Raw genomic sequence first — 17221 nt, forward strand, 5'->3', positions numbered from 1 at the left:
CGGGGGCATTTTGCAACCCAAAAGGCATTTTTTTTATATTGAAATGAACCCTCCGGGGTCACAAATGCAGTCTTCTCTTTGGCGCTACCAGTCAGGGGTATTTGCCAATACCCTTTTCTCAAGTCCAAAGTGGTAATATAGCGAGCTTTGCCAAGTTGGTTGATAAGTTCATCTACTCTGGGCATTGAGTATGTGTCAAACTTTGTCACTGCATTAAGCTTCCTGAAGTCATTACAGAACCTCCAAGTGCCATTTGGGACTAACACGATGGGGCTAGACCAGTCACTATTGGATTCTTCAATAACATCCAGCTCCAACATTCTTTTAATTTCATTGCTGATGTCTTTTCTCCTCGCCTCAGGAATTCTGTACAGTTTGAGCTTGACACGTACCCCAGGTTCAGTAACAATATCATGCTGAACTGCTGAAGTCATGCCAGGTAACTCTGAAAATTTCTCTCTATTCCTTATCAGGAACTCTCTAGCTTCCGGTTTTTGGGAACATGACAAGGTATCAGGAATTGTGACCTCAGGGATCAGAGGGGACTCAGTGCCCTTAGGTGTTACCGGGAGGGATCTCGCCATTAATGCCAGTCTATCTTTCCAGGGCTTTAACAGGTTTACATGGTAAACCTGCTCGGGCTTCCTTTTTCCTGGTTGATACACCTTGTAGTTGACTTCCCCAACTCTTTCAATTACTTCAAAGGGACCCTGCCACTTATCCAGGAACTTGCTTTCAACAGTAGGAACCAACACCAGGTACCGTCACCAGGTGATAAAACCCGGAGTTGGGCCCCCCTGTTGTATATTCTCCATTGGGCTGCCTGGGCCTGCAGTAAGTGTTCTTTTACCATTGGCATGATTGCTGCAATCCTCTCCTGCATTTGAACGATGTGCTCATGACACTTTTATGGGGTGTCTGCTCCCCCTCCCAAGTTTCTTTGGCTATGTCTAAAAGTCCCCGAGGGTGTCTCCCATAAAGCAACTCAAATGGAGAGTACCCCGTAGAGGACTGGGGAACCTCCCTGATGGCAAACATCAAGTATGGTATCGGGAAGTCCCAGTTTTTCCCATCCTTGTCAACAACCTTTTTTAACATGCTCTTTAACGTCTTATTGAAGCGTTCCACCAAGCCATCCATTTGAGGATGGTACACTGAGGTTCGCAACTGTGTCACCTTAAACAACTTGGACACCTTTCTAGTTATTCGCGACATAAATGGGGTGCCCTGGTCTGTAAGGACTTCTTTAGGGATGGCCACCTGACTGAATACCATAAACAGCTCCTTGGCGATGTTTTTAGCAGAAGCGGTGCGTAAGGGAACCGCTTCAGGGTAACGGGTAGCATAATCCATGATTACTAGGATATGCTGATGACCCCGGGCAGACTTGGGGAGTGGACCCACAAGGTCCATGGCAATGCTCTCAAAGGGCACTTCAATAATAGGTAATGGCACTAAAGGACTTTCGGAAGTGGGGTAGTGGGGCTGACATTTGACACACAGGACAGGATTGACAATAATTCTCAATATCTTTCTGTACTCTGGGCCAGTAAAATCTGCACAACACCCTTTCAGTAGTTTTTTCAACCCCTAAGTGCCCATAGGCAAGTTCCAACACCACCCGTCTGTATTGCTTAGGGACCACCAATTGTTCAACCACTTCATCATTCATTTTACATACACGATACAGTAAATCCTCATTGCTGCTGAAATAAGGAAGACAGGGCCTGTCCCCTGGTTCGACAGGTACCTCATTAATCACTATTACATTTTCCCAGGCCCTGGCAAGGGTCTGGTCTTTTCTTTGCTCAGTACCAAAATTTTCTTTGTGCACATTAAGGTCAGCAAACTCCAACGTAGGCTCGGATTCAGCAGACGGCTGTCCAGCTCTACTGGTGGTGGGGACTTCCTCAGACTCCTCCAGTTCTCCTGCCATAACCGATAGAGGAAAACACGAGGAGTCCTGAGAGGAATCCCCTGTACCCACCTTGTCCGTAGTGGCCAGGAGTTCTGGCTCTGCCACTGAGTCAGGCACTGCGACCGGGTCAGGACGATCCCACAGTTCCCAAAACGTAGGGAAGTCCCTACCAATGATGGCCCTGTGCACCAAGTTGGGGACAAGTCCAACCTGATGGGTCACCGTACCTAACCCAGTTTTAAACCGAACAGTGGTTATAGGGTACTCCCTGGTATCACCATGAATACAGATCACAGCAATTTTTTTAGCATGACAATTCACAGATTCAATCATTTCAGCTGTAACCAAAGTCACTAGACTTCCAGAGTCCAGCAAGGCTGTAATAGGCTTATCATTAACAGTCATTTGGCACATTGGTTTTCCCATATTTGGCGCTGCAGCATATGAAACAGCTGCAAACAGACTGTCTCCTAATGAAAAATCACACTGCAATGGTTCATCTGTCAATGGACAATTTGCTGCAACATTTCCCAGTTCTTGGCAACGAAAACACCTGACATTTCCCCAGTTTGGTTTGCTGACAGGTAATGGCTTCCCTTGTTTGGGACGCCAAATTTCAGTCCTGGCAACAAAATTCCTCCCCCCTATTTACTTGCCATCTTTACCACCCACTTCCCCTGAAACAGTCTTACCGGTTGTCTGTGGAGACCGTGGCTTTGGGTGGAAAGTCCGCACAGTTGTAGGGGTGGTAACCAGGTTTTCTGCAGCAAAGTACCTTTCAATGAGTTCCACCAGGTTGTCCGCCGATTTGGGGTCTCCTTGACTCACCCATTTCTGCAGGGGAACTGGTAGTGACCTCAGGAACCTGTCCATGACCACACGCTCCACTATTTGTGGCCCAGACAGGGACTCCGGCTGTAGCCATTTCCTCACCAGGTGAATTAGGTTGAACATCTGCGATCTTGGGGGCTTCTCCCCTTGAAAGAACCAGCTGTGGACCCGCTGTGCTCGAACTGCCAAAGTGACACCAAGTCATGCCAGGATTTCCTGTTTGACCTTTTCATAGTCTCCCACTTCTGCCGATTCCAAATCATAGTAGGCCTTCTGCGATTCTCCATGAAGCAAGGGGGCAACCAGTCCTGCCCACTGGGTTTTAGGCCAACCTTCCCTCTCAGCGGTCCGTTCAAACGTTAGCAGAAAGGCCTCTGGATCATCATCTGTAGTCATCTTAGAAAGAAAGCAACCCACATAGATGGCTGAGGGCTTGTCTCCAACAAAATATTTAGCAGGTGACCGCTGTGCTAGCGTCTCCACAACCTCCGTCAAGGTTTTCCTATCCACTTTGGCATCAGTGGCTAGTTGTTCAAACAGCCTCTGCGATTGCTCCTGTGCGATAGCATTAACTTGCTGTAGTGCAGCATTAATTGCAGCATTTGTTTGCTCCTGTACAGCACTAATCTGTTGGAACAGCGCCTTGGTTTGCTCCTGTGCGATAGCATGAGCTTGCTGTAGTGCAGCATTTGTCTCCTGCTCCTGCTGTGCAGTGATTGCTTGTTGTTGTGCAGCGTTGAGTACAGTGTTTGTTTTCTGCTGTGCAGCGTTGGCTTGCCGTAGTTCAGCATTTGTTTGCTGTTGTGTTGCGTTGGATATCATCAATTGTTTTAGGATTTCCCCCATGTTTTAGTCACTCTAGGTACTGGCCTTTTAAGTAGTAACTTACTACAGCTGCCCGCATTCTCCACCATATGTAACCTGGGGGACAGATAGCAGGTATAAAGCTCCCTGGGATGAGCAGTTTCTCAGGCACAGATACCAAATCCAGTGATGAACTGACAAACAGTGCTGTGTTTATTTGTGCTATATACAAGTCCATATACAGGTGCTGTAGTGTTCCAGAAAACAAAATAAAGGACAAAATAGCAAAACACAAATCCTAGCCGTGTCACAGCTCTAACTATACAATCTACAGGCCCTCACTACCAGGCTGAACAAGCCTAATGCTTGTCAGTCTCTACAAAAACTGTTTAACAGCTTTTACCAACCTTAGTCCCTTCACAGACCAACTGTGTGCGTGTATGTCCCAGGCAGAGAGCAAAAGCGGTCTGCTCAGGCGAGCTTTAATTAGCCTGGGGAAGAGGACCAAGATCCGAACTGGATCATGGATCACAGATTTCTGAACGTGTAAGAGAGCCTGGGAGAGGTATAAACCCCGAACAGGACTTTTTCTGGCTCTCTCTGGGACGCTCTGCTACTATATATATATATATATATATATATATATATATATATATATATATATATATATATATATATACACACACACACATTTTATTTTATTTTTTAATTTTACAGCTTTTTCATGCCTCTTGTTGTAAAAAAACATCTTGTTTACAAAGTTCAAAATTTCAAGCTAAAATTCACACACAAACAAGTAAATAAGTCACAGCAGTGACTCCTACCCCTGCCTCTCCAAGGCTCTGTGTAATATAGTATATTTTGTTCTGGGTTTAGATACTGTGTTTTTTTTTTACATACATTCTATGACCAGAAGGGGAAAATTTTAATTTCAGGGAGCACAGTACCACCTGTGTGTTTTAGAGAACATTTGAGACATTTTTCATCGTATTACCTTTCAGCTCCCGAGTCAGTGAGTGTCCATGTTCATCCAGAAGTATCTGATCCACCAGATGATCACCTATAGAAAAATAGAGAGATAAAAGCTTTGACTTGATCAAATTCATTTGATGCAGACTCACAAAATTATGTGTAGGGACCCCCCCCCAGTGGAAAAGAAAACCCTCAGCACTGGGGTGGCCTGACATTACACCAGGGTGGATCAATGGCCACGGAGGACTGAAAATAATGTTGTGTGCCAGTAACACTTTATTTTTTTCAGATGTTTATTTTCTCCTGGATCACAGAGAGGGTTAGGGCATCAGATGCCTCCAGCAATATATTTAAAACTTAGTCAACTATGGAGTCCTCATTCTACTCACCTAATATCTTAATAGACACTCTCCTGCTAACACCTGCGGGCTTTCCCCCAAACACAAAGACCACTTTCCCACCAATCACATCATTCCTGATGGTTTGGAAGAAATTAAACGTTGACATGTCTTTACAGCACCCATACCATACCCTACCAATTCCTCTCATAACTCTGACACATTAGAAAAACCTCAAGCTACAACAATGGTTAGCACTTGAGATTGATAACTTAACGGACCTCTATACTAAAGTGCTCTCTAGAAACCTTCCGAGATCTCTAAGCTGAATTTCACCTTCCAGACTCGGAAGCCTACACCGACATGAGGATTTCTCATTTTCTTAAACTTTCTAAATTTCCCCTTGAGATTAGAATACCTGAACCTCTACATCAATTCTATACTTACACAGTATACCCCAAACATGGTATCTCCATACTATATGCAACCCTAAATGACAATCGACCCTATTCCCAAACCACTACACTCTCAAAGTGGAGTGAGGAACTAAATATCAATGTCACCCAGGATATGTGGGCACAAGCATTTCAACTGACCTATGCAGCCTCCCACTGCTCCAATCACCAGGAATATTATCAAAAAAACATCATATCTCATCACATACCCCCTCTACCCCCAACCCTTCACTAGCTCTACTCCACATTGCGAAATTTCTGTAATCCTGCACTTGCTATTTTCAGCAAAACTGAATATTACTAAGCTCTGGAAAAAAGCAGAACCCCCATCCATTTCCAGTACAATTACAGACCTAAAAAGAATGAAAGGGCAGTGTCAAGAAGAAGAAATAAATTTGTAAAAATATATTTATTTTATTAGTTCAAAGGCTTAATCGCCGTCATAAATTTAAAATACGGACTCTGGTATATGTTATTACAGCATATCGATGGGTAAAGGATATATGCAACATTTGGTACAGAGATAGTTACAGGAGCAATTTACAAATGCATCAATATTACAAAAGCTACAAATAGGACCCATGCTACCCCAATGCATTTCGACCTCCAGGGTCTTCTTCAGGGGGGGACAAAACCCAAGCAGAAGGGGTGATTATATCGTATATTCTGCAAATAGTCAAAAGAAAAAAGACTTTCAATAAAAAAGTTTTTTAGCCTACAAATTAGCTAATTATTATACCTTATTTCAGTAATATTTACCAGTTCCACCAAACCGTTACTGTTTAACCAGAGACTTTTATTAAAATCTGAAAAAGAAATTAGTGCCTTCTCTCAAAGGGTCATCCTGGTACCGCTGCCCTGCTGTTCTAACCCACTTCATCCACCCACCAAACTGGGGGAAAGAAGGGGGGGGGAAGAGGAAAATGACTTTACGGGGGCATCGATCGCTGACTTGCAAGAATTGACAGTATCTGGAGTTTATCCAGGGGAACCAGAGGAACAGAAGAGGAGGTTCTTGGCACACCCTAGGTGGCCACACCTAAAAATAATGAAATATAATAAAATATAAAATAAGTGTTCCACGTCAAGATATTCTAAGTGAATATATAAATGTTGTGTTACAATATTGTACTATTATATAAGTGCATATATAAATATAATTAAGAAATAAAAAGTTGAAGAAAAGTAATGCTTAGTTGCCCAAATAATATAGGTTTATACAAAAGCAATTTAGTAAAAAACTGTGGAGTCACCAGTGTGATGATTATCATTATTGTGAAGTGGTGTTACTATTATTCGTAAATGATTAACAAGTGGTGCGAACAAACCAAAATGTGTAGGTTGTGGAGGAAAAAAAAAAGACTGAAGAAACTGACATAGGAGTGTGTTTAAACCACTGACCCCATCTTCATATGGTGATGTGACTGTGATAGTATTAGTGATAGAAAGTGCAGTGAAAACTAAAAAGATATTAGTAGCATTAATGATGGATAATATAATACCTGTATACTCTATCTGCTGCACTTGTTTTGTAGCCTGCAGATGATTAAGTTAGCCCCATTATGGCAAGTAAAAAAAGAGAGAGCCCCCAGTACCGCAGCAGCCCTACAACTAAATATAAAGCAATATAGTTATTCAACTTCACATTATATTAAACGGAGAAAAACAAAGGAAGAGGAAATATCTCTCTTCAACATCCTCCATACCTGTTTCAATCTGTATCGTATGGTGTTCCAGGAATCAAATGAATGAGTCCTGACTGCTACACCCTATTTATATCACTTGCTTAATTGTTCGATTGAGTATAGGTGTGGTTCTCCTCCTTCCTAAAGGTGTGCCTATTCTCTGCCCCTCCACTGCTCTCCTCAGCGCCCAGAGCCATAATTATGGCTCCTGTCAGTTCCTCTGCGTTCCGGAAGGCAAACAATGCCCCGGAAACACCGTCGTCTCTGACGCAACCCGCGTGACGTCGCGATGATGCGCGTGCGCATGCGCAATGCAATACTCCCCATGAAAACCCGGGGAGAACTTGCGCAAGCGCACAGCGCTACCCGCGACGTGCGGCGGCGATCGCAGAATGCCGCAGGCACAGGCCTTACTCCCCCCAGCCAAACCTAGCCGAAGGAATCGGGGGATAGGAAGCAACAATGAAGTGCTCCCTCCTCCCCTCCCCGTGCCGGGAAGTCAGCGAAACCCCCGATATAGTCAGACCTCAATAATTTCAGCAGATCCTTGATGGGGGAGGAAGTGCTGTTGCTGACAATGCACCAATAAATATAATACATATATTGCTAGTAATGCGAAATATTGTCAGAGTAATGGATACCACCACTGTTTCACCGCTTCTTCCATGGTATTTTTATGGTAAAAATTCAATTATGATCCTGGAAAAAAGGGGAGACGGGAGAGAGAAGAACAAAAACGGAAAAGGGGGAGGGGGAAACAGAGGGAAAGCAGAAGGATAATAGCTGAGCCCACATGATGGCTCCATGTTGAGATTCAACCAAAGAATATATTTATTTGCATTCACTAATATTGTTTAATTTTTCTTTTTAATCCCTCATCTTGATGCCTTAGCTCATTTTTCCTGAGGTATAACCTTTTAAGAAAGGTGTGATTTTTTCCCATAAACGTGTAAAATTTACGTATTAATAAAGAAATTTGAGTTTCTACCTGGTCACCAATTACAGACCTAAACCTCCAATGTGAAATGGAGAAAATAGTGGCTAGAAAAAAAAAAATTATGTATGAAAACATTTCATTATAAACTGGAGGTCTTGGTTATTACACCCACAATGCACTGTGACTATGTGAACTGTAGATCCAACTTGTTTTCTCTGACTCCCCATGTAAAACCTTTAAATACTATGCTGGTGCTTCCTATCACCTATCTTGTCTCTTTCCATACCCCTCCCCTCTAAGAGTTTTTTGCCACTGGACCTGAACAATTTTAAACCTTGTATAGTTTTGATCCAGTCGGAACATCCGACCTGTTGTAAGAAATGTACACCATGTTAATTTTCATGAAATCTTTAATAAAGAAATATTGAATTGAAGCATCACATTATCAGCATTAGTCAACTCAATAGCAGTATCGTCATACACCTTAGTAAGTTTTACATCATCACATTTTAACACTTGCCTCCCCACTGAAGAGGGCACTGCAGTGAGGAAAGTCCTTTTCTGCACCAACAGTGGATGGCCCAGCTGGGATCACTTCAAATGTGAGCAATCCCACAGTCAGTCTTTCCTATGCCTTTAACAGCAACAGTCTTACCCATCAGTAACAGGTCTTGCCATGTTCACTTGAGTACATTGACTTTCTTCTGCTGCACTTCCACTGGCCCACTCCCTCTGGGGGCCATAGGATGAAACTACAGAAGGCATCTCGAGCTGTTTAGCACCCCCTGCAGGCACAACAGGAATTTCCTCCCTGTTTCCAGGGGTGACTGCAAACATTTTAAAACAGGAATGCCATGCCCCAGTTGACCACATTCCAGGAATGGTACTTGGCAACTTTCTCCTGTTGCTAAGGGAGATGGCACTCTCCCAACATGCAGAAACACACTGGCATCTTTATGGGGATGGTGGGCCACCTCTTCCCTGTAGCTCCTCCTTCCTGTTGACTCATTTTCTCCTGTTGCTAACGGAAATGGTGCTCTCCCAGCTGCACTTTACTGACACTCCCAAACACACAGAATTCTCTCTCCATGAAGTGGTGTTGCTTTAAACTTGCCACAATCCCCTTTGTCTTGTGGTGCACAGACCTGACATCACAGGCATTGCTATGGGCAACCGCACTCCTCTCAAACTTCTGGTAAGCCTGTTACTCACTCCCGGCGCTCACAGCAGGCTTCCCAAACACAGATGCAGACCTTTTCTTTGCTAGGTAACTTTGCACTGGACCTTGGGACAAAGGGCAACTGGAGACTGCATGCCCTCACTCACTGCACCACAAACAGTGCTTTTCCCTGAGTGTCTTATCCAGGCTTCCCACACTGCATCCTCTTTCAAGCTTAGGACTCGGCACATCAATCACTGGTCTCCCTGCACCAGTGTTGCTAGATGCAATGGCAGCCACAGTCTTCCTCCTCCTTGGCAAGCTCTGTTCAGGCATGTATGAGGCTCGTTCAAGTGGTAACAACCCCTCTAGCCACAGAGCTATGTCTTTCATCTCAGCCATCCTTGCTTCTTTTTTCATTTTGACTGCCCCATCTTCACAGTTACTCCACAACACTTTTGCACAGTTCTGCAACAAAATGGAGCACTGTCTCTTTTAGTTACCGTATTTATCGGCGTATAACGCGCACTTTTTTCCCCTTAAAATCAGGGGAAATTGCGGGTGTGTGTTATACGCCATTCCGCCACGATTCGCTTGCGATTTTTGGGCTCTGGGAGGCTTTAAGCCGCCTTCGGCCCTTCTCGCGGCTTTCGGCCGCCTTCAGCCCTTCTCTGTGGTTTTCGAGAGTGGCTGAAAGCCTCAGAGTACGGCCGAGGCGGCCGAAAACCACCGAGAAGTGGCGAGAGCGGCCGAAAGCCTCCTAGTACGGCCGAAAGCCACCGAGTACGGCCTAGGCGGCCGAAAGCCGTCGAACTTCCGGGCGCCGCTGAGATACGAAGGACATCTCGGCGGAGCAATTTTTTTTAAAAAAAGCTGAGGGGTCAAGGCTGCAATGACAGACAAACTGCATGACTGAAAGGCTGCAATGACAAGGCTGCAAATGACACTGACAAGGCTTCAGATAGACACTGATAAGGCTGCATTGATGGGCATTTAAAAGTAAGTTTTTTTCCTTAAATTTCCCTCCTAAACTTGGGGTGCGTGTTAAACGCCGGCGCGTGTTATACGCCGATAAATACTGTACTTTTCTCTTCATGCAAGTTTTTCTCACCTGCATGCACAGATTGTGCTGTCTCATGCACACAATTACAGTTCATATAACAGATGAACTTACTTTTTTTATTCAGGGGTCTCCAGTTCTGTCCACTGCATCTACAACCACTTGTTATTTTGGGGTTTGTTTAGCTAAAGTGTAGCACCTGCTAGCGAGAACAGTCCACACAAAATAGTCCAGTTTCAGGGCTTGTTGGCCCACTTTTATTAAAGTAAAAGAAAATGTTCATCCAGGCTTACCCACACAGGGGTTTTCAATCTTAACACAAAGATTAAATATCCAGCCTCCTGGCTCACTTTAGTAGGGAAATACAGTTTCCTGGCTTACACACACCACATTGCTGCTCAGGCCTTCCACTTTAGACACTGGTCTGTCTCCTGCAGACCATTCAATTGTCAGTCCATAGAGACAACATCCCCTTGCTGCTCTGACCCACAAGCTTGGGTCTCTGGCTTCTCCCAGTTAGAGTGCCCATGTGTGCCCGGGACATTCCCACAATTAGCAGGTCTGTCCCGGGGACCCGGGCACCTCGCTCTGCCTCTAGGACCATCTGCCTCCAGCCGAGGGGAGCTGAGACTCAGACCGCTCCACCGCACGAGCACAGCCGAGCCTGCCCGAGCCAAGGGTAGCTGAGACTGGCCCCTGCCCAAGCACAGCCGAGCTCGCCCAAACCAAGGGTAGCTGAGACCGCCCCCCCACATGAGCACAGCCGAGCCCACCCAAGCCAAGGGTAGCTGAGACCGCCCCCCCGCCCGAGCACAGCCGAGCCTGCCCAAGCTGAGGGGAGGAGGGGAGCTGAGAACGCCCCCCGTCTGAGTACTGCCAAGCCCGCCCGAGCCAAGGGGAACTGAGACCGCCCTCCCGCCCAAGCACAGCCGAGAGCAGATGAGCCCACCCCCGCATGAGAGTAAGGGGGTTTGTACTTAGAGGGGGGTCTGTACTGAGGGGTGTCTGTATTTAGCGGAGGGGGGTCTGTACTTAGCGGGGGGTCTGTACTGAGGGAGGGTCTGTACTTATTGGGGGGCCCATACATATTGGAGGAGTCTGTACTGAGGATGGGGATCTATACTGAGGGAGGGGGGTCTGTACTTATTGGGGAGGGGGATCTATACTGAGGGGGTCTGTACTGAGGGAAGGGAATCTATACTTAATGAAGGGGGGTTTGTACTGAGGGTGGGGGATCTATACTTGGCAGGTGGTGACACCATGTTTTACCGCACTGGTGGGGTGACACCAACCCTAGCGAAGCCGCTGCCACCCACCTCTTCAATCTTCTCTGGGCCCACTCCAGCAATGCTCTACACAGGTCTCCGGGCCACACTGCCACGGTGGCAAGTGAGAATCTCGGGTTCCCACTGATTCTGCATTATGGTGAGTTGAACTATTTCATTATATATTATAATGGAGTAATAGAAATAATATGATTTGATCATCCTGACACCATATCAAGCATGGTGTTGGGATGATAAGTGCTAAAACCACCCATTCACCTTACAAATCACTCGCCTCTGAAATCCCTGTCAACACCGAGACTACATTAAATATCCAGCCCCCCCGGTCCTTGGCAAAATTGTCCCGGAATGACAGTTTGGAAATGTGGTCACCCTACTCCCAGTGCACACCTGCATGCTCTGACTTCTCCCTTGCAAGCCTGGACTCCTCAGGAGGGTGGAGCCCAGAACCATGGCCAGGTGTCTACAAATAGCCCAACACCCACCTGACCAGTCAGTGTGCTGGTGATTCTCAAAATTAGGACCCAGGACTGGCGATTTTATCCCACCCAGGTCTCTAAGAAATCCCTGGGCTCCAGGTCCCAAAGTAGACTTTTCTAAGAAATGAGAAAACTGAAAAGCCAGTTTCCTCCCAAATACACAAATCCCCTGGAGTCCCTCAACCTGCTGGGTTGAGAATTCTGCATAACTACTCGGGTGTGGTACCACACTGCCACATAACACACTGCATTGTTACTGATTGAAGGTTGTTAAATGGCCAGTGCTCTGCAGTTCAGTTGGCACAGAAACTCCTATCGCAATGCTAAGAATGTTGGACTTGTATGCTGCAAGCAGCATTTCTTTATTCAGTTAATCTGGAATAGAACTACAGATCCCAAGTGAGTGAGCAAAGGGGCTGGAAGATAAAAAGGAAAGCCCAGGCACCTCTGGGGAGGAAAGAAGAATATGAGAGCGGCAGGACATGTGTGAGAGTTGAGAAAGGGATTTCCAGATCGCTGTTCATACTAAGAGGCAGGATAGACAATTCTACAGGCAGGTAGATGGGATCATTGCCATTGGCACCACTACATCCATGGGAGGACAGAGAGAAAGGTGGCCTCCAAGCAGCAAGGCCATTGTTTAACACCGCTACATTGAAGGATTGGGTGAGAGGGTTCCTAACCCATACCACACCACAGGGCCACGGATTACCTTACTATTTTACTTTAATTACTATTAAAAACAAAAAAATAAAAAATTCCATAAATATATCCCATAGTTTGTAGATGGTATAACTTTTGCACAAACCAATCACTATAGGCCGATTGGGATTTTGTTCATAAAAAATATGTAGAATACATATTGGCCTTAATTGATGAAATTAGATTTTTTTTTTTTATTGGGTAAGTTTTTATTGTCATTGTTATTGTCTTTTTTGTTTCTAGCTCAAAAAATAGAAACCATAGAGGCAATCAAATACCACCAAAAGAAATCTCTATTTCTGGAAAAAAGGACATCAATTTATTTGGGTACAGCGTTGCACGAACGCACAATTGTCAGTTAAAGTAACACAGTGCCAAATTATAAAGAATGTCCTGGTCATGAAGGGGGTAAATCTTCCAGGGCTGAAGTGGTTAAAGAACCTTTCACCCAAGCTTTACAATTACAGTATCTCACAAAAGTGAGTACACCCCTCACAAATCTTTTCATGTGACAACACTGAAGAAATGACACTTGTCTACAATGTAAAGTAGTGAGTGTACAGCTTGTATAACAGTGTAAATTTCCTGTCCCCTCAAAATAACTCAACACACAGCCATTAATGTCTAAACCACTGGCAACAAAAGTGAGTACACCCCTAAGTGAAAATGTGGGCCCAAAGTGTCAATATTTTGTGTGGCCGCCATTTATTATTAAGGCACTGCCTTAACCCTCTTGGGCATGGAGGTCAGCAGAGCTTCACAGGTCACCACTGGAGTCCTCTTCCCCTCCCCCATGATGACATCACAGAGCTGGTGGATGTTGGAGACCTTGCGCTCCTCCACCTTCCGTTTGAGGGTGTCCCACAGATGCCCAATAGGGTTTAGGTCTGGAGACATGCTTGGCCAGTCCATCACCTTTACCCTCAGCTTCTTTAGCAAGGCAGTGGTTGTCTTCGAGGTGTTTGGGGTGGTTATGTTAGAATACTGCCCTGCGGCCCAGTCTCCAAAGGGAGGGGATCATGCTCTGCTTCAGTATGTCACAGTAAATATTGGCTTTCATAGTTCCCTCAATGAACTGTAGCCCCCCAGTGACCATGACACTCCCACCACCATGGTTGACTGTATGCAAGACACACTTGTCTTTGTCATCCTCACCTGGTTGCCGCGACACACGCTTGAAACCATCTGAACCAAATAAGTTTATCTTGGTCTCATCAGACCACAGGACATGGTTCCAGTAATCCATGTCCTTATTCTGCTTGTCTTCAGCAAACTGTTTGGGGTCTTTCTTGTGCATCACCTTTAGAAGAGGCTTCCTTCTGGGATGACAGCCATGCAGACCAATTTGATGTCGTGTGCGGCGTATGGTCTGAGCACTGACAGGCTGACCCCCCCCCCACAACCTCTGCAGCAATGCTGGCAGCACTCATACATCTATTTCCCAAAGACAACCTCTGGATATGACGCTGAGCACGTACACTCAACTTCTCTGGTGGACCATGGCGAGGCCTGTTCTGAGTGGAACCTGTCCTGTTATACCGCTGTATGGTCTTGGCCATCGTGCTGCAGCTCAGTTTCAGGGTCTTGGCAATCTTCTTATAGCCTAGGCCATCTTTATGTAGAGCAACAATTCTTTTTTTCAGATCCTCAGATCCTCTTTGTCATGAGGTGACATGTTGAACTTCCAGTTATCGGTATGAGAGAGTGAGAGCGATACACCAAATTAACACACCTGCTCCCCATTCACACCTGGGGCCATCAAAAAATAAATTCATAATTCTGAGTTTGAAAGTCAGAATTCTGAGATTAAAAGTCAGAATTCTAAAATTCAAAGTCAGAATTGTAAGCACTTCCTGTACTATTAACCAAGCCTCCTTCTCAATTCAACGTTTCTATGGCAACCCTGCTTCCCTGCTCATAACTGACTTGTTTATTTCATAGTATTTACATGTGCTAATTACCTAGTGTTTGCCTGTATGAGTCCTATCAGCCTCAGATGATAAGACTGCAGTACTGCTGTCCCATTCCCTGGTTACCCCTGTATGTGAGGTCACATGGTGTGTAGGAATAATCTCTGAGTGATTAGCAGTCTCCTGAGAGTTCAGTGCTGTGCCTTAGGAAGTCCTAATAATAGATAGCCCTTTGCGTCGGCTGTAAAACACTGCTATTTTTAGCGGCATTTTACCGCTGGATTTGCGGCGCATTTCGGTCGCTAGCGGGGCGCTTTTACCCTCCACTAGCGGCCGCGAAAGGGTTAAAACCGCTGGAAATACGCCGGCTGGAGGTCCATCTGCCTCCAGCCGAGGGGAGCTGAGACTCAGACCGCTCCACCGCACAAGCGCAGCCGAGCCAAGGGTAGCTGAGACGCCCTCCCCACCCAAGCACAGCCCAGCCTGCCTGAGCCAAGGGTAGCTGAGACTGCCCCCTGCCCGAGCACAGCCGAGGCCGCCCAAACCAAGGGTAGCTGAGACCGCCCCCCACATGAGCACAGCCGAGCCCACCCGAGCCAAGGGTAGCTGAGACCGCCCCCCCGCCCGAGCACAGCCGAGCCCGCCCAAGCTGAGGGGAGGAGGGGAGCTGAGAACGCCCCCCGTCTGAGTACTGCCAAGCCCGCCCGAGCCAAGGGGAACTGAGACCGCCCTCCCGCCCAAGCACAGCCAAGGGCAGATGAGCCCACCCCCGCATGAGAGTAAGGGGGTTTGTACTTAGAGGGGGGGTCTGTACTGAGGGGTGTCTGTATTTAGCGGAGGGGGGTCTGTACTTAGCGGGGGGTCTGTACTGAGGGAGGGTCTGTACTTATTGGAGGGCCCATACATATTGGAGGAGTCTGTACTGAGGAAGGGGATCTATACTGAGGGAGGGGGGTCTGTACTTATTGGGGAGGGGGATCTATACTGAGGGGGTCTGTACTGAGGGAAGGGAATCTATACTTAATGAAGGGGGGTTTGTACTGAGGGTGGGGGATCTATACTTGGCAGGTGGTGACACCATGTTTTACCGCACTGGTGGGGTGACACCAACCCTAGCGAAGCCGCTGCCACCCACCTCTTCAATCTTCTCTGGGCCCACTCCAGCAATGCTCTACACAGGTCTCCGGGCCACACTGCCACGATGGCAAGTGAGAATCTCAGGTTCCCACTGATTCTGCATTATGGTGAGTTGAACTATTTCATTATATATTATAATGGAGTAATAGAAATAATATGATTTGATCATCCTGACACCATATCAAGCATGGTGTTGGGATGATATAAGAGCTAAAACCACCCATTCACCTGACAAATCACTCGCCTCTGAAATCCCTGTCAACACCAAGACTACAATAAATATCCAGCCCCCCGGTCCTTGGCAAAATTGTCCCTGAATGACAGTTTGGAAATGTGGTCACCCTACTCCCAGTGCACACCTGCATGCTCTGACTTCTCCCTTGCAAGCCTGGACTCCTCAGGAGGGTGGAGCCCAGAACCATGGCCAGGTGTCTACAAATAGCCCAGCACACACCTGACCAGTCAGTGTGCTGGTGATTCTCAAAATTAGGACCCAGGACTGGCGATTTTATCCCACCCAGGTCTCTAAAAAATCCCTGGGCTCCAGGTCCCAAAGTAGACTTTTCTAAGAAATTAGAAAACTGAAAAGCCAGTTTCCTCCCAAATACGCAAATCCCCTGGAGTCCCTCAACCTGCTGGGTTGAGAATCCTGCATAACTACTCGGGTGTGGTACCACACTGCCACAAACCACACTGCATTGTTACTGATTGAAGGTTGTTAAATGGCCAGTGCTCTGCAGTTCAGTTGGCACAGAAACTCCTATCGCAATGCTAAGAATGTTGGACTTGTATGCTGCAAGCAGCATTTCTTTATTCAGTTAATCTGGAATAGAACTACAGATCCCAAGTGAGTGAGCAAAGGGGCTGGAAGATTAAAAGGAGAGCCCAGGGACCTCTGGGGAGGAAAGAAGAATAAGAGAGCGGCAGGACATGTGTGAGAGTTGAGAAAGGGATTTCCAGATCGCTGTTCATACTAAGAGGCAGGATAGACAATTCTACAGGCAGGTAGATGGGATCATTGCCATTGGCATCACTACATCCATGGGAGGACAGACAGAAAGGTGGCCTCCCAGCAGCAAGGCCATTGTTTAACACCGCTACATTGAAGGATTGGGTGAGAGGGTTCCTCCCATACCACACCACAGGGCCACGGATTACCTTACTATTTTACTATAATTACTATTAAAAATAAAAAATTAAAATTCCATAAATATATCCCATAGTTTGTAGATGGTATAACTTTTGCACAAACCAATCACTATAGGCTGATTGGGATTTTGTTCATAAAAAATATGTAGAATACATATTGGCCTTAATTGATGAAATTTGATTTTTTTTTTTTATTGGGTAAGTTTTTATTGTCATTGTTATTGTCTTTTTTGTTTCTAGCTCAAAAAATAGAAACCATAGAGGCAATCAAATACCACCAAAAGAAATCTCTATTTCTGGAAAAAAGGACATCAATTTATTTGGGTACAGCATTGCACGAACGCACAATTGTCAGTTAAAGTAACACAGTGCCAAATTATAAAGAATGTCCTGGTCATG

At 45.9% G+C, this 17221-nt stretch overlaps 2 protein-coding genes across 2 annotated transcripts in view; both read right to left on the minus strand.

Moving 5' to 3' along the window:
- The window catches only part of LOC143942631 (NACHT, LRR and PYD domains-containing protein 12-like), a 1996551-nt gene that overhangs the window by 582092 nt on the left and 1397238 nt on the right, over positions 1 to 17221 (minus strand). The window lies entirely within an intron of this gene.
- LOC143942637 (NACHT, LRR and PYD domains-containing protein 3-like) overlaps positions 1 to 17221 on the minus strand; it is a 162443-nt gene that overhangs the window by 60073 nt on the left and 85149 nt on the right. Inside the window, exon 5 of the mRNA XM_077464001.1 lies at positions 4548 to 4613. Coding sequence (XP_077320127.1) covers positions 4548 to 4613 — 66 coding nt within the window. The remainder of the gene's footprint in view (positions 1 to 4547; positions 4614 to 17221) is intronic.

The sequence above is a fragment of the Lithobates pipiens genome, unplaced genomic scaffold (assembly GCF_037356315.1).
Source record: "Lithobates pipiens isolate NorthernLeopardFrog02 unplaced genomic scaffold, aLitPip1_a1.2 Scaffold_30, whole genome shotgun sequence".
NCBI classification, from domain to species: Eukaryota; Metazoa; Chordata; class Amphibia; order Anura; family Ranidae; genus Lithobates; species Lithobates pipiens.